This window comes from Pteropus alecto, unplaced genomic scaffold (assembly GCF_000325575.1).
Source record: "Pteropus alecto unplaced genomic scaffold, ASM32557v1 scaffold44, whole genome shotgun sequence".
Lineage (NCBI taxonomy): Eukaryota > Metazoa > Chordata > Mammalia > Chiroptera > Pteropodidae > Pteropus > Pteropus alecto.
The window spans coordinates 5,521,918-5,538,906 of record NW_006436812.1 but is presented as its reverse complement, the minus strand read 5'-3'; the positions used below and the strand labels follow the sequence as shown (position 1 = coordinate 5,538,906).

The 16,989-nt window shown below is 56.0% G+C and overlaps 2 protein-coding genes and 1 non-coding gene across 6 annotated transcripts in view; 2 read left to right on the top strand and 1 right to left on the bottom strand.

The window, feature by feature from the left end:
• The window catches only part of SYNGR3 (synaptogyrin 3), a 4,513-nt gene extending 556 nt beyond the window's left edge, over positions 1-3,957 (top strand). Inside the window, exons 2-5 of the mRNA XM_015590946.1 lie at positions 159-335; positions 1,782-2,019; positions 2,284-2,426; positions 2,518-3,957. Of these exons, the coding sequence (XP_015446432.1) occupies positions 159-335; positions 1,782-2,019; positions 2,284-2,426; positions 2,518-2,727 (768 nt within the window). The 3' untranslated portion in view covers positions 2,728-3,957. The remainder of the gene's footprint in view (positions 1-158; positions 336-1,781; positions 2,020-2,283; positions 2,427-2,517) is intronic.
• Positions 3,958-4,883: 926 nt separating this feature from the next.
• Positions 4,884-5,002, top strand: LOC112481636. Its single transcript, XR_003046980.1, has one exon. It is a non-coding gene; the product is annotated as a 5S ribosomal RNA (ribosomal RNA).
• A 1,049-nt stretch (positions 5,003-6,051) lies between these two features.
• ZNF598 (zinc finger protein 598) overlaps positions 6,052-16,989 on the bottom strand; it is an 11,911-nt gene continuing 973 nt past the window's right edge. The window contains exons 2-12 of one of the 4 annotated variants that reach the window (XM_015591209.2): positions 12,330-12,442; positions 11,474-11,603; positions 10,871-11,082; positions 10,554-10,771; positions 9,945-10,080; positions 9,120-9,307; positions 8,896-8,980; positions 8,007-8,785; positions 7,339-7,489; positions 7,071-7,221; positions 6,052-6,985 (exon numbers count right to left, since the gene is read on the bottom strand). In XM_015591209.2, coding sequence (XP_015446695.1) covers positions 6,635-6,985; positions 7,071-7,221; positions 7,339-7,489; positions 8,007-8,785; positions 8,896-8,980; positions 9,120-9,307; positions 9,945-10,080; positions 10,554-10,771; positions 10,871-11,082; positions 11,474-11,603; positions 12,330-12,442 — 2,514 coding nt within the window. In that variant the 3' untranslated portion in view covers positions 6,052-6,634. The remainder of the gene's footprint in view (positions 6,986-7,070; positions 7,222-7,338; positions 7,490-8,006; positions 8,786-8,895; positions 8,981-9,119; positions 9,308-9,944; positions 10,081-10,553; positions 10,772-10,870; positions 11,083-11,473; positions 11,604-12,329; positions 12,443-16,989) is intronic. The other 3 variants (XM_015591210.2, XM_006913948.3, XM_025048388.1) reach the window with 3 other exon arrangements.

Sequence of the window (16,989 nt, the reverse complement as noted above, 5' to 3'; positions counted from 1 at the left end):
CCGGCTGGGCGCGCCCACCTGCGGGCGGGGGAGGGGCCGGCGGCGACAGCCTGGGACCTTGAGAGGTCACCACCGGCCGCCCCCCACCCCCAATTCCTCCTTAGGTCTAACTTCTCTTTCTCAGCCCTCACCTCGATTTTCCTGTCCTCACGATCTAGAAGCAGGTACAGGAGTGGGGATGGGATTCACGGAGGGGCTCGGCCACTCAGCCTCTACCCAAGGAGGGGGCTACAGGAGCCCAGAGGATCAGGCGGTTTCCCCGTGCTTCTCCCACACACACATCCTTCAGGCTCCTTCGAAGGGAGCTGGCCCTTCCCAGGTCCCCAGTTGCAACTGTGAGTTGGGGGAATATTCTGGGATTCTTCTGGGTGAGGCAGCCAGAAGGGGGTCTTCTCTGGGAGGGCTTCCTGGAGGTGGTGTGGGAGGGGCAGATTTGGGGGCAGCTTAGCCTACAGGGGCATCCCTAGGCCCTGTGGCCTGTTCCTCCTTTCCACCCCTCCAGGCAGGAGAGATGGGGAGGTGGGGTGCTGAATCTTGGGTTTTGTCCAGCAGCAGCAGCAGCTGATGGCAGCTGCATCTACTTGCTGGTCTTCCAGTAGAGCAGTGCCCAGGGTGGGGCAGTGGGCCTCCCCCTTCTGTGTGGAATGACTGGCCAGAGGGATGTAAGATCCCTATGTTCTGGTTCCAGCTATGGTCTGACTTGTGGGCCACTCTAGGGGTATGAATCCATATCCTGTGCCTCGCTTTCCCTCTTGGGTAGATCTGTAGGAGCTAGAGAGGGAAAGGAGAAAAATGAAGTTGAAACTGGAGGTCTTTTTTTAGAAACATAAAGCTACCCAGAGCTAAAAGATCAGCATCTGGTGTAAAATGGTCCACCTCCTACCTACCTTCCAGCCCTGGTGGGAACAGGGTGCTGAGGTTTGACTGAACCCTAGAGGTCAATCGTGTCACCTTTTGAACCCAAACACTTATGGGTGATATTAATAATTAATCACAGTCACATGGGGTCATCATCCTTGAATGCCCACCAAGTGTAGGACGCTGGGTGGGATATTTTTCTCAGTCCCCAACATCCCATGAGCTGTGCCTGTTACTACATTTGAAATGCTGGGAAATAGGGCAGCCTAGCTCACAGATGCTGAGGGTGGGTTCCACACAGGGCCTACCTAGTCCTCAGCTCTATGTAGCTGTCCCTCTGTTGCGCCCCCTACCTTCCAGTGTGTCCGGGCCTTTCTCTCCCTGCTGGTTCCACATCTACCTTCCCCAGATCCTTTGGCTCAAGCCTAGAATCACTGGGTCCAGTTGAAGGCTCCTGTTACCGTACTATCCAGTGGGCGGTGAGGAGACACTACGGGCCCCACATGATGCAGATGACCCAGCTTGAATGTCAGCCTCAGCTCTTATCAGCAGTGTGGCTTCGGACAAATCACCTGTTGGAGCCCTAATTTCCCCAGCTGTAAAGGGGATAAGAACAATGGCACCTTCGTGGTTTTCTGGGAGGATTCTATGAGCGAAAAACATATGTAAAGTAGCGTTTTTAAGCACCTTCCTTCTGCCTGGGCATAGGAGATGCTCACTAAATGGTACATGTTATCCATAATTACTAAATACCTGAGGGAGGGAGTGTCCGAAGACCTTCATCCAAAGACTGGCTTCGTGCTGCAAGGGAACACAGGGATAGGCCCGAGGGCGTGGCCGCTCGCGGTGGGCCACGGAGACCTCGGCCCTCGGCAAAGGAGGGGTATCACCGCCAGGCCCTGAGTGCCACCTGCTGCCCGCAGGTGTTCTCCATCGCCGTCTTCGGGCCCATAGTCAACGAGGGCTATGTGAACTCAGACAGCGGCCCAGAGCTGCGCTGCGTCTTCAATGGAAACACGGGTGCCTGTCGCTTTGGTGTCGCGCTCGGCCTCGGGGCCTTTCTCGCCTGCGCCGCCTTCCTTCTGCTCGATGTGCGCTTCCAGCAGATCAGCAGCGTCCGCGACCGCCGTCGCGCGGTACTGCTGGACCTGGGCTTCTCAGGTGGGCGTGGCCGGGCCGAGAAAGCGGGACCCTGGAGGGAAGCGCGCGGGACTTCTCGGGTGAGCGTGTGGGGACTTTAAGGGGCGGGGCCAGAGGGAGAACGTCTTGATTCTGTGGTGAGTGGGGCAGGAACAGGTACGAGCGGGGTACGGGCGGGGCCTGGCGGTGGGTGGGGCCTCCATGCGTATAGACGCCTGTTTCCGGTGTGTTTGGGCGGAGCCCTCGGGTGGAGCGCCCTTCACCCGCCCACCCGCTCTCCCGCAGGGCTCTGGTCTTTCTTGTGGTTCGTGGGCTTCTGCTTCCTCACCAATCAATGGCAGCGCACGGCACCCGGACCCGGCACCAAGCAAGCGGGAGACGCAGCGCGGGCCGCCATCGCCTTCAGCTTCTTTTCTATCTTCAGCTGGGTGAGTGCAGCATGCGGCCAGTGACGACCAGGCCCAGCCAGGCTAGGGCCGGGGCAGGGTCGGCTCTGAATGACTCCGGGTTCCCCCTCAGGTGGCGCTCACCGTGAAGGCCCTGCAGCGGTTTCGCCTGGGCACCGACATGTCTCTCTTTGCCACCGAACAGCTGGGCACCGGGGCAGGCCAGGCCTACCCTGGCTACCCGGTGGGCAGCGGCGTGGAGGGCACCGAGACCTACCAGAGCCCGCCCTTCACCGAGACCCTGGACACCAGCCCCAAAGGGTACCAAGTGCCCGCCTACTAATGGCCCACAGGCTCGGACCAGGGCTGGAAGGCTGCCCCACTAGTGCAGGACCAAGGCTTTCTGTGACCTCCCCCAGGTCTTCCTGGCCCAGTGCCAGGAATGGAGGGGTGGCCACTATGGGCCATCTGGAGCCAAGAGAGGGTAGCCTCCAGAGTGCCTGGGCTGTACTCCCAAGTCCTCCCTATACCTTTAGTCCATAGCCCCAGGTCTGAGTTCTTGAGGAAGGAACAGCACAGACCTGGACATGTGTCCTCCAGCCTCTAGTGGACCAGCCTGGGCAGGGGGCCATTCCCCTCATAAGGCAGCCAGCTCCAGGCTCACCTGTTCACTCCAGTCAGGGATCCAGCTGCCCCTCCATAGTCAGATGTAGGGGCTGCTCCCATCCCCATGCTGTGGCCCAGGGAGTATGGCCACTGTTCCCATCCCATGTTCCCATGGGTAGTGGCAGTCCTTGTTCCTATCATGATGGTTCACCCTGTAGGGGTATGTGCTCTGTCTGGAGCCTCCTTCCATTTCCTCTCACCTGCCGCTAGAGTAGCCTGGCCCTGTCAATGTTGTGATTGTGATCAAGTCTTCAGTTTTCACCTGGTAGTTCCCCACAAGCAACCCTTCTGTCTTTGGCCCCTTTTCCAGCCCCTCCATGCCTTGGCCCAGGTCCCTGCCCAGTTGTGGGCAGTTCTGGCTAGGAAGGCACAACCTGGCCATAGGCCTGAGCACCAGCCCTTCAATAATACCAACAGAGGCTTAGGACACTTGTGTGCCTGGCAAGACAAGCCCCATGCGAAGAGAAAGGCTCTATCTGCCCACGGTGCCCGGGAGACAGCCATTCCGTGTAAACCCCTTTACCTTGGCTTCCTAGACCAATCCCTCAACTCCTCATCCTGCACCCTGGTTTAAGATCCAGTCCAACGTTAAGGTCCCTCTGCATAGCTGACCACTCATGCGTTTCTCCAAGCTGGCTTTTCATATTATGTCAGTACCAAATGCAGTTGCCACATTTCATTCTTACAGACAGACACCTCTCTCTGGAGTTGCAGTTGAGTGACAACCCTGAACATTGTAGCATAGGTCAATTATATGTGGATATTTAAGTGAACATGTTTACAATTTTTGTATATATGGATCTTTTCCTTCTTCCTCTGAAAGAACAATCCGTGATTGTGTAATTTCAGTGTCCCATGTTCCAACTGCAACTTCTTTACAATAAAGACTATAAATGAGTTTACTGTGGCCCAGACACTCTTGGACTCATATCTACCGCTGCCCCTCCCAGTGCTAGAGGTTGGGATCTGAAGGGCACTAGGGCCCAGAATCCCAGAAGAGGCAGGCAAGTGGAGGCCAGGCTGACCCCCACGCCTGGGGGCCCCAGGTCCATAAGCCCCTCACCATATGTCATGCTGATCTGGAACTGGGTTGGTCAGAGCAGGCACTCTGAAATGTTGAGATCTCCATCTCATTTATTCCTTTTATAATAGCAAGAGTACTAAATGTTTCTTGTGGGAGTGTATCTTTAGTAGTTCTTTCATGAGTCAATGGTTGTACACTTTGAATCTCCATATTACTCGCATTCTTAAAGGATAGGTTTACTGGGTATATAAATGATAAGTAATTTTCCTTAGAACTTTAAAGGTACTTCTATTTTAGGATCCTCCACTGTGAGTGAGAGCATTGATAACAGTACAATTTGCATTCCTTTGTGGGTTATCTTTTCTTTTTGGTAAGTTTTAAAATTTTTTTGAAGTTGTGTGTCTAGATGTGGCTGAAAAATTATCCTGCTTAGTGCTCATTTATCTTTCTTCAGTGCCTGGGGAAAGCAGTCATGATTTCTCCAAATATCCCTTTCTCACCCCTTTCTGCTCCTGGGACCTCCATCAGGTGTAGAGCTTCCAGAACCACATTCCATGACCAATTCCCCTTTAGAGATTTTCCCAGCTCGGTCTTGTTTACTTTTGAGTTGGCTCTCAACTATTGGGGTTTTTATCTCAGTTTTTCATTTCTAAAGTTTCTAATCGGTTAGTAATCTGGTTGAGTGAAGCAGTTAAGAACCATCTCTGGAACTGGAATGCTGGCTTTGCCACATTCAAGCTTGGTCATCTTGGGTAAGTTTCTCAACTTGTCTGTGCCTCAGGTTCTCCATCTATAAAAATAATAGTTCAGTCTATGGCCATGCCACCCTGAAAGTGCCCGATCTCATCTGATCTCGGAAGCTAAGCAGGGTCAGGCCTCGTTAGTACTTGGATGGGAGACCACCTAGGAAGACCAGGTGCTGTAGGCATTTAAAAAAAAAGATAATAGTTCCTATCACATAGGGTGGGGTGATAATACGTGTATACACGTTAATGGTAACACATGTAAAGAGCTCAAAGCAGTGCTTGTCACACAACCAGAACTACTTAAGTGTCACATAGTACTATTATGGGTTTTGTTTCTTAATAGGTATTTGCAACATCCTTAAGATATTCCAGTTTCCAGCTTACTCTTCTGTGGGTTGGTTGTGCTCAGGTCTGCAAAGAGGGCATCAGCTATGAGGTACTTCTCGTGTGGTAGGAAATGCAGGTGGCCTCTCTGCAGCCTGACAGCTCAATGGAGGGTGAAGAGTGGAGGCTCTCCTCTCCATCACCCAGGGACATCACTCTAGTTCCAGCCACGGCCAGTCAAGCAGCACTGTCTAGGTCCTCAGCTTCAGGTGGGCAGTGGCAGTGCAGCCATGTGCCTCCCACCTGCCCCCCACGTAGGCCACTGACTTTGGCTCCTTCATCACCATGGATACCCGCTTCTGTTTGTTTTAGAAAGACATCATTTCTTCTCATCTACAGATGTTTCCTTTGTCTTATTTGGATGTGGCTATGTGTTTAGAATTTTTTTTCTATCTATATGTGTTTGGGGCAGAAAAGGGAGATTTCAGTGTGTCTGGTCCCCTTCTAAAATACTAGATCCAAATAATTAAACACAAATTATTTTATTCTTCCCCACTGTTTCTAAATTGTTCTTGTCGAGGTTCACCTTCAGTAGTTCTTTCACACATCTATGAATGTAAACCTTGTGTCTATGCCTCTGGATGAATAGTTTTACTGGGTACAAAGTATGGGTCAAGTATGGCTGTGACTACTCCTGGAAGACTGGGTAGTGCCAGTCCTCAAGGAGCAGGGCTCCAGGCTGCCACTCCCTGTGAGCGAAGCCCAGCTGCCCAGCTCTCCCTATAGGCCTTCTTCCACTCCAGTGCTCACTGGTTGACTGCCTGAGCTGTAGCATCTAAAGACTGAGCCTCCCTTGCTGCTGGGCAACCTCAGAAGGCAGAGAAGCTCAAAACACCAGCTATGTGCATTATTGCAAAATAAATTTATTTGAAGATAAACTTTTATAAAAGGTCAGAGGCAATTTGAGATCCCAGATTCAGCTTGTCTCGTAGAAAGATTTAACTTCAAGTAGCACAATTTTGTGTCTGCTTTTAATCCTGAACATTCTTGAATCATGAAACAGCCAACTGTTTATACAACACACTCAAAATCTGGCTCCAGCACCAGTGGACCCACAGCTTCGGGCCATGGTGCTAAGGCTCACTCAGTAGGTCCTAGATCTGGCCACGGGGTCTGACAGCACAGACAGGTCTCTGCATCCCGGCCCTTCTCTCCCCTGGCACCTTCCAAAGGCATGAGATACAAACCAGGATTGGCCCGCCACTGAGGCAGGAGTCTTGGCCCAGTTTCCAGAAGAAAACCAGATGGACTCCTGCCTGACTGTGCTGACACAGCAGGGTGGGCTGTCCTTGTGACCCCTGGCAGACTGGCCAACTGAGGGGCCTGAGCAGGTGGCCTCAACAGGGCCTTACCTGGCTGCCTGGCAGCCTAGGAGGACCAGGGAGAAAGGAGGCTCATGAGTGTGGCCGCTTCTGCCTACTTGGCAAGAGCTACGTGAGGGTCCTGGCAACAGCTTGCAGGGAGGGGAAGTCATCGTCCCGGGCAGTGTGCAGAGCCTGGTGGCTGCTGACGTCACCATGTGCGAGCACCTGCTGGCAGGTGGGGCACACGCAGCAGTCCAGGCCCGCTTGCCAGGTGCTGGCTTGCCATGCATTCTTCTTCTTCTTGGCCTTGGTGCCGGGAGGCCTCTCTCGGCCTTGGAAGTCTGTGTGTGCAGACAGCAGCTCCTGCTGCTTGGCTGTGTCGGGCAGGAGCACCAGCAGCTCGTTGAAGATCTTCTGGAAGTTGTCCCCAAGCAGGTCCCGGCAGCTCTTGTAATACTGGGCTGCAGATATCACACCCTGCCACCCAGAACCAGGCCGTCACACCTAGCCCAGGCCTGGACCCCAGGTGGTGGGCTGGCCCCCCTCTCCCCACCAGCCTGACCTGTCTGAACTCCCCCGAGTGGCTCTTGAATTCACTGAAGCGGGCCTCATCACTCTGCAGGAAGTCCTTGATGGACTGGATGAGCTGCAGATTCCTCTCCCGAAAGTTCTCAGGGACCAGGTAGGCCTGTGGCACTGGTGTCAGCCTGGGTCTGGGGGTTGGGGAGACCAGGAGGAGGTGGAGGCTTCAGTTTTGGAGACAGTTCAAGGTTGAGAGCACTCTCCCCTGGCGCCCAGGGGCACAAGGCTAGGCAGCCCGCCACACTTACGCTTTTGTGGTGGTGGTAGTGCTGGGGACACAGGCTGGGTGGGGGCTGGGCAGAAGGCCAGAGAAGCCAGGGGGCGGCTTGCTGACGGAGGGCACAAGACCCGGCGGTGGTGGGGGTGGAGTGCCCTTCAAGAGCACCACAGTGCTGAAGCCTGCGGGGGCAGCACACCAAGACCCAGAACATAACCCTGGATGGCCAGGGATGGCCAGGCCTCATCCCTCGCTTCTCACAGGCTACCCAGCTCACCCGGGTCAGGTTTCCATCCATAGACCACCTCCCATCAAGAGCAGGCCAAGAGCCCAAGGGCCCGACAATGCCCAGAGCCAGCACACATGCTGTGCTCCCTCATGGCAAATCCTGGCCTAAGTTAACTTGTTTGTCCCGACCTTGAGGAGGGGCTAGGATTGCCCCCATTTTACAGGGAAGAAGGGGACACAAAAAGGTTAAATGGAGGACCAAGGTCACACTGTTCACAGATGGTGGTGCCCATGTCCTGACTTCTAAGCTTCTGAAGCAGCTGGAAACCACTGCACAAGCTCATCTCTCCCCACCCAGGTCTTGTGGCTATCTATACTACACAATCTTGGGCCCTGGGGGTGCCATCCTGACTCTACAACCCCAGCTCCTTCCCGGACGCCCAGATGCAAGCATGAGCCAGGTGCACCTACCTGGGGGAGGGGGCATCCTGGGTGGGCAGGAGCTGCTTAGTGCTGGGAAGTCTTCCTGGGGCGTGTGGCAGGGGAGGGGCCCCAGGGGCCGTGGGAGCCCAGGGGGTTCCTTGGCAACACTCCGAGCTGGGGTCGATCCTTCTGTGTGTCCATTGACGATGACAGCAACTGGCCCCTCGGCTCTGCCTATGGGGACCGGGGGGGCCTGCTCAGCCCCAGGGGGGCCATTTTTGTCAGGGAGCAATGGCGGGGGTGATGCGGCACCCAGCTTTTCAGAGCCCACCTTCTTCTTCTTGCCGACTTTGGTGAAGGTCTGGGTGGAGGCCAGCGCCAGCAGGGAGGAGACAGCGACAGTGGTGGGCCCACTCCGAAGCTCCGGGGCAGTGAGGCTGATGCAGCTGTCCTCCTCTTCCTCCTCCTCTGTGACAGGCAGCCCACCCTTCTTGCTGCCCTTGCCTCCCTTCCCAGCCTTCCTGGGAGGCTGGCTGCCCCCGCTGGTAGCCTGGGCCCCTGAGGTGGGCTGTACCACCTTCTTGCTGCTGCTGCTGCTGTTCCAGGCAGAGATAAGGCTGGTGGGGGCAGTGCTGGGCTTGGAGGTGGAAGACACCAGGGCAGGGAAGTCATCCTCCTGGAAAGTGCTCCTGCTTCTGATGGGAACAGGGTATGCCAATGCCAGCCCCATAGGGCCCAGGCCTGCTGCTGCAGAGCAGGAGGAAGCGGAGGTGCAGAGACTGGGGAAATCTTCGTCCTTGAGCTTCAAAGTGGGGGGCAGGAGGGTGCTGAGCCCAGGGAGGGAAGAGGAGTCAGTGGCCTGCCAAGCCCTGGCCTGTCCCATACCCGCCCTCTGTAGGAGCTTTGCATCCTGGCCCCAGTTCGTGTATACGTGTACCTTGGAAGTGTGGCCCCTGAGGCAGGGCTGGTGGTTGGGAAGGTCTCTTGGCTTACAGGACCATTTGTTGAGGCTTCCTTGGGGCCTACAAGACACAAAAGGATCCTATGTCAGGGCCAACCAATGTTGAGGGGGTGGGAGTAGGCTCTCCAGGAGATGACCAAGGAGCCGCTCAGGTGGCTCTCAGGCCCAGGCAGAACTGCCTGCAGGCAAAGCCAGCTCACCTGGGCCTTCACCCTGAGTCCGAGGTAGGCGCCGGGGCCCCCGGGGCTCCTCTGGCCCCCGCACCCCTGCCTCCTCCTTCTTGAGCCTGCTGCCCTCCTCTCGGTCCTCACTCCTGTGCATCTCCTGCTGCTGCTGCGTGACCACCGAGGCCCGGATGGCAGCTGCCACTTCTCGGTCCTCTTCTTCCCTGGGATGGGGAAGCCTTTAGGCTGGGCAAGGCCCGAGACTACAGCAGTGTGCAGAGCAAGGGGCTGGGGAAGGGCCTTGTTCCCAGGAAGCCTGGACACCAGGAGGCTGCAGGGAGCCAGGCCTGGGGCCAGCAGACTTGGTGCTGGTCCACCCTCACTGGCCAGGAGAGAGCACTTGTGGAGTAGCAGGAGTCTGCTCCACCCTGCCCCCTACCGCCCCCGCCCCACCACCCCTCAGGATGTAGCTGTGGGCAGTACCTTGGCCCAATGCTCTGAGGTAGCATTTGGGGTCAGCAAATACCTGGATCCTGCCTGGCATCAGCATTGGGGGCAGGCACTGAATAATGTGCCTGTCACACTAGTGCTTCACCCAGCACAACTGCAATAAACCTACAAATGACACAGGCCCTTCTCACCCACCCCAATCTACAGGTCCTGGTGTGTCTGGCTGAAACTAGAGGAAAGAGGAGGAAACATCTGTTCACTGAGGACACTGAACAGCCTGGCTGCCATACCCAGCACACCAGATGCCAGAAGGACAGAGTCCCCATGCTTGTTCCCAGCCTAGCTTCGGGCCACTGCCACTGCCTGAGGGGCGGCACCAGGAAAATATTGGTGGCATACAAATCCTCCCACCTTTTGTACCTCCAGCTTCCTCGGCGGTTCTGCTGGGCTCCACGGCCACTGGCCCGGCTTGCACGGCCCTGGCGGTTGTACCTGTCCACCTCCTCATAGTCCTCACCACTGACAATCCCTGTGGCCAGCACATAGCCTGTCATGGGCCCAAGCCAGACTGAGGCCAGTGAGCTGGCTTGGACAACAGAGACTTCTCTGCGCCCCCCCAGCATGTGAGCCCAGGGGATGGGTTCAGATACCTCGAGGGGTCCATACCAACCCCAGGCCTTTAAGGCATAGGCACCAGGTCAGAGAAAGAAGTGGGCTTAGAGAGGGGCCTGGGCCTGCTGACCATATAGCCTCAGGGGACCCACACAAAGCAGGCACTGAATAATCCTCCGACCTTGGGGAAGAGTCCCAGGGACCCCAGAACACAGACCCGAGATGCTGCTGGAATCAGCCAGGGTGAAGAGCTCCCTACAGTCACAACATGCTCAGAGGAGATGCAGGTTCAACATGTGTGTGTCCCTTGTCTCCGCTGACACACGAAGGTCGGATCAGGATCTGGGTCTGAGGCCTTTAAAGCAGGGCAACATGAACCCTGCTTTGAAGAAGGGGCGCCCTGCTCACCTTCGTTCCGGCGTGAGTGCCGTGGCGTGTAGCTGAAGTTCAGGTCTATCTGGCGGTTCTGGCGGGCCTCGGCACGGCTCCGGCTGTGGCAGGCCGTTCTGTGCGCCTTGAGGTCAATCTCAGTGCGGAAGGCATGGGTAAACTGTTCAGTACTGCAGCGGCCCTCCTCGCACAGGAAGTGCTTCTCCCGGAAGTGCTCGCGAAGATAGGCGTAGTCGCTGGTGGAGTGTCAGCAAGAGCCTTGTCAGTCCTACCACCCTAGCCAGTAGCTTCTGCCCAACCTGCTTTGGGTGTTCTAGGGGCTGTCCTGCACCCACCTGTAGTAGTCCTGGGCCCCATCCGAGTCACAGAAGTGGCAGAAGTAGTGGTCTCGACGCAGATGCTTGAGCAGCTCGTCATTGTCCAGATAGCGTTCATCACAGAACTTGCAGAGTGGGTGCCCGCGGTGCGACGTGTCATCAGGGTCCCCCTGCATGCGGTGCCGTGCCAGGTCCTTGCGTGAGTACCACTTGCGCTCATATGTGAAGATCTGTGGGGAATGGGTAACTGGGCACAGGGTTCAGGCTCCCAGGCCTCCCATCCCCTCCCATGGCCAGACAGTGGAGAGAGTCCCTGGACACCAGGAGCCTGGCAGGCCCACACAATCACTGGGAGGCCCTCCCTGTCTGGGCTGTATGCAGCCTGATTCCCAGCCTCCCCTCCCACCCCCCGCCCCCGCAAGGTTCTATGATACAAGAGAGCTGGGGGATGCTAGGAGGCTTCAGGGGTCTGGCCTGACCAGGGTGAGAGGCAGCAACCAGCCTCTCACAGCTGTTTGGCTGAGCCCATGCCGCATAGGGCTTGGTCACCATCCACCTCCACCCAGGACTCCCTGGGTTCCTGAGACCCTTAAGTGGGTACTGTTGGGGGTAGGGGCACACCTTGAGGTGTTTGAGGCACAGCTTGCAGCAGAAGAGCTCATGCTGTTTCCGCATGTGCTGCTCCAGGTCCCCGAAGAGGCCGAAGGGCGGTAGCTCAGGGCACCTTGGGCACTCGTGGTGCAACAGCTGCCTGGGAGACACCGAGAGCCACCCGCCCCCTCAAGCACTCAGTGTCACCATCAGGAGTGAGCACTGGCACTCCCCGTGGCCCCTTGTTCCACACCCCTGTAGATGTCCTGGGAGAAGCCAGGGAAGGGACTCCCACCCATGCCCACCATGGCTCCGACCTTTGAGTCAGACAGTGCTGGACCCAGGGTCAGGAGCTGCTCCCCACCCAGATTAAACAAGGCCAGATTAAACAGGGCCCAGATTAAACAAGGCCACAGGATGGGTTTGGGTCCATGATCCGGGAGACAGAACCCTGCGTCAGGTGGACATAATGATGAGTCTACACGGGGGCCACCCCTCACCTGGAAGATGAGGACCATACCCATGACAACTGTACCCCTTCATGGAGTTTTCGTACCATGGGCCAAGAGCATGCCTTGCAGGAGTTCACATGCACCTCAAAGGGACCCAGAAAGCAGGTGCTATGTGCTATACCAGGAGCTCTTTCTCTGAATTCACCCCTGCCACCCATCTCTACCACTGCTTCATGAGGAGTGCTGTAAGCATCCCCAGCTACAGGAGAGAAAACTAAAAATAGGAGCCCAGCCACATGGCCCTGACATTTGTGCCACACCAAGTGCCCCCACCCTCCTGAAAACTGTGAGCACAGGAGGTAACGGGGATACACCCACCCCTGCCACAGAGTGGCACAGATCCTACAAGCCCAGGTTGAGGCATTCTCTCTTACCTATACAAGGCAAACACTTTCCCATCAGCAAAATAGATGTCATACTTCTTCTCATGCTGCAGTTGGTGGATGGGGATTGTGGCGAAGGCGGGAAGCTTCTTCCCGAAGACCACCTAGAACCAAAAGTGAGAGGACTTGGTGATCAGTGTGGATGCCCACTGGAGGATACTGTCAGTCTGAGAAGAAAGGGAAGTACTCAGGGCCCCTTCTGGGAGGCCAGAGGCAGGCCCAGCACCCTCTGCCAGGCCAACTTGAGGTTGCCTTGACAGATGCAACACCTGGCCTTGCCACTAGGGGGGCAGCTGGCTCCTCACTCATTCACAACCAAACTTGTACCCCAGGGGCAGTGACCCCAAGGAGCAATGACAGGGAGCAAACATCTAGGCAAACCAGGGTTTAATCACATGAGGGCTGAGCATAGGACGGTTTTCATGGGGAGAGACAGAGTCCAAGAAGCAGCTAAAGAAAAAACAAATGCTGCTAGGCCAGGACATATCAGGTGACTGTGTGTCAAGACCTGGCCACCCTGCATCTACCCACGATGTTTCCATGATTGCACAGGAGAGGGGCTCCTCCACAAGATTCAGTCATGGCCCTGGCTGTTCTTGGCCAGCTTCCTGCCTGTTGGCTGTCTAGGGGCACGAAAGGGATGAGCTGGTAGTGTGCACTGGATGGGGATGGACGTGGAAACCTCCACAGCCCAGTGGCTCCTCAGGGGTCTCCAGCACTCTCAGGTAAAGCCTGCTGTGCTTACTTGGCCCTGCCACAGACCCTGACGACAACCAGACCCCTGTCCTAGTGCCCAGGCCTCCCCTCTGAACCAACAGGGCACTGCTCCCTCCAGGGCTCCCTCGTTCTCTACCCAGCCCCCCTCCCTTGGACCAAGACCACACCAGCCCATCTCCTCTCCTCCGTGCTCCTTCCTGCTCCACCACTGTCCCCCGAGTCTGGAACTGGTTTCTTGCCTCAGCTCAGAGTCCTCAACAGCACACATGGTGGTGGTAGGGAAACAGGACGATTCATCTTCACTTTGGGGAAGGCCACACTAAGGTCATTCCTATTATGTTTCAGCTCAGCCAGGAAGGATGTCTGGGACCAGAATGGTCATGAACTTGGGAAAGCACAGGGCTGGCTGTCCCCAAGCAGTAGGGTAGTCAAAATTGGTTCCCTGGGGAGGAGCCAGGGAGCTCAGCCTCTGCTTCTGAGAACACCCTAGAGGTAGGGGCAGGCTGACATCCAAGCCTGCCTCCAACTCCATCCCCACAGTAGCACAAGGGAGGCATCGTGATCCAGCCACTCCCATTCTGGGGGCCAGGGTTAAGCAGGACCCCAACAGGCCTTTCTTCCCCTTGTCCTCAAGTCTGGCAAGGCAGAGGCTCACACACTGAGCTCGGATGGCTGCTTCTTTGTAGCTGCACTCCCATGTCTTCAGGAGGAAGTCATGGCTCTGCCACCAAAGGGTCACCCTCCACACCCCTCCCCGGCATATCCTCAGGCCTGAGCCTCAAGCTGGCTTAAGAAATGTGCCTCCTAGGGCAAGCCCATGCCCAATCCTGCCTTACGACCCCACCCAAGAATGCCTTTCTAGGCCAGACCCTAGTTCCTCCTGCATCCTGCCCAGGGATAGGTACTCACAGGCATAGGGCCACGACCCAGGCAGGATGCTCCTGGAGGAGCTACCTGCCAGACTTGGTGTCCTAGCTATTCTGAGGCAACACAGAAGGCAGACTTAAGAGCCTGCAAGGTGCCCAGGCAAGAGCCTGTGAAGGATCCCCCAAGGCTGCCAAGAAGCATCTAAGCCCAACAGACTCAGCAGAGGAACAACTTCCTTCCCCAGAGGAAACTTGTACCGGGACACCCTGTCATACCGCCTCCCTGCTCCAGCGCCCTCCTTTCAGAGGTCAACACCAATCCACTATGGGTGGTGTCTCCTTGGGCTGTGGGCACCCTTGCCATGGACAGTCAGGGTGCAGGTCTCAAGACCGAATGCCAGGCTGCTTGATTGGGTGCTCGTCCCTTTTGAGTAGCCTGGTGCGGCAGCCCAGGCTGGACACACCTGAGCCAAGTCAGGAGAAAGGACATCAGGTTGGCTCAGGGAGGGATTGGAACCAAGGGAAGAGGCTTGGGAAAGGAAAGTGACTGCGCTTTTTTCAGAAGGAGGGTGAGCAGTTTTGGAGCCAGGGGGTAGAGTGGGGAAATGCTAACTGCCCCTCCCAGACAGGCTGTGAGACAGGTGCTGAGTGCCCCCAGGGCTGCAGCAGAGGCTAGGCCCAACAATGAGCAGACTAGGGGATGGCAATGCAGCCTGGTATGGCTAGTGTCTCTGCCCCCAGCACAGAGTGAGGCAAGTGGTGAGACCAAGTGGCTAGACAAGAACAAGGGAATGGTGGCCTGGCCAGGGATGGGCAAGAACCCAACAAGGATCCAACCAGTGTGGTCAGAGACCCATCCACCCTGGTGACCACCTGATGGGGGTCATGGGTTCAAGAACAGAGACCAGGCCAAGCCTAGACACTTGAAGATAGACCATCCTGGGCAGCCCCTGGGTAGGACAGGCAGTAAATGACCAAGGGGGAAACTGCACCCCTGGGTGGGCCCAGGATGGCCAGTCCCTGAGGAGAGAAAGGGGGAGACAGGGGTTAGAAAGATCCCCTCGGAGCACTCCACAGGGACAGGTGTGGGCTTCTCTCTGCGGATTTGCTGCTCTAGTATGCTCCTGGTATGCAGTGGGCACTAAGAATGAGCGGATGAGAAGACAGGTGATGTTAGCAGTGACCATGGCAAGAATGAGCCAGATAAGTGAGGGGTGGGCAGTGAGGACAGCCCTGGGGCAGGGGAGCGAACAGACGGTGGGCCCCTGGGAATTGTCCCACCATGGGGATTGTCCCACAGGCACCCAAGGAGCCCAGATGATAATCTTAGAGGAGGTCGAGGACCAGGGTGGTGGGGAGGAGGCACTGTCAACAGAAAAGCATGACCTGAGTCAACAGGTCCCACCTCCTGACCTGCCTTCAGCCTCCCTCCCATTTCCTGCCTGTGAAATGGGGGGGGTGGGGCTGCACTAGGTGGCCTGCAGGGCCCCTCCTAGCTCAAACACATCCCACTTTGTACAACAGCCCCATCAAGCCTCTTTGATATCTCTGGGGATCAGGGCCAGGTGGAAAGCAAGACGCGAATCATCTTTCATAAGAAAGTAGCCTCTGGGAAAGATGTGACCAGGGAAGGGATAGAAACCCGGCAACTTGACATCAGTGTGAACCTGCATGTGGTCAGCAGGGACTTAGCTTCCATCCTGAGCACCTGCCAGCAATCTAAATTGATCTGGTTCTTCACCTGACCAGCAGCTGCAAGACTGAGCTGCATCTACTATTCCTAATGCCTGTCTCCATGGGATGGCTCAGGGAGGCACTCAGTCAAGGTATAGAAATTAACCAGCAAATGGAGCTGGCCTGTTCCATACAGCATCTTGGCACACTTTCTTCCCAGTTTTTTTCAAAGACTAAGTCCCATAAGGGAAGACAGCAGAGGCAGGGTCAGGGGCTAGGGGTCCCTGTGGGATTCCGAGTGGATATGGGACACAGAAATTCAGAGGACTCAACAAAGAAAAATAAAGGGATAGGGTAGAGCTGTAAGTTTAAGAGTGGGAGGGAAACAGGATGAATAGAGAGGAGCATCATCTCAAACTTCTCTGGACACCCTCTTGCTGCCCAGCAATTTGGGGCAAGCCCGAGAGGAAGGCCAGGCTCAGCCAGGAGTACCTCATGCCAAACCGCACCCCACTGGAGCCTGCTGACAGCTCATGTCAACATCCCTTTGCCACAAAGCAATTAGAGGGCGTAGGGCCCACAAGCAGTGAAAAGCCAGATGCTGGCTATAGTAGCCGTACATAGATGTCTGCTTACTTCTGAGTGAGACTCACAGTGCCCAGGGCTGGGGTCCCTATGGCACTTTCCTTCCTAGAAGGAAGCTACAGGTGTGCTGTGAAACCTGGCTGTTCAAGAGTTAGGGGTCCCTATGGCACTTTCCTTCCTAGAAGGAAGCTACAGGTGTGCTGTGAAACCTGGCTGTTCAAGAGTTATATCATGCTACGTAAGACTGGCCAGCAAGGCAGGCTCTGGCAAAGCCGGGAGGTGCCCTGTGAGTAAGCCACGGGCCCAAGGTTTCCCCGACTGTTCCCGCACCCGATTTCACTCGTGTCCATGTACATCTCTGTCCACCCCATTACAGACTTACAGCATCCTTGTCTTTTTCCAACAGGGCACAAAGTAGGTGCCCACACAGAGCTTATGGAATTACAACATCCACTTGGCTTAACAGGCTTAACATAAATGTCTACTTAAAAAAAAAAAAAAAAAAAACCCTATTCCTCAACAATGCTTTTTCTGCATCACTTCTAGGAAGAGGAAAGTCAGAATTCCTTGGCAGATGTCACTAGCCCAAGCTTTCCACGAACAAACCAGAGGAATTTCACAACACTGGAAGCAAACAAATCTCAAAGCACAGCAACCCAAGGGAGCTCCAGCTAAGTGCTCCCAGCCAGCAACTGGGATTACCAGGAGGGTGGGGAAAAGCTCCCTGGTGCCCTCTGACCCCTCCAGGGCTTCCGAGTCTGGACTGAGTCAGAAACTACCCCCTTCACTCTGGAGCTGAACCCCGCCCC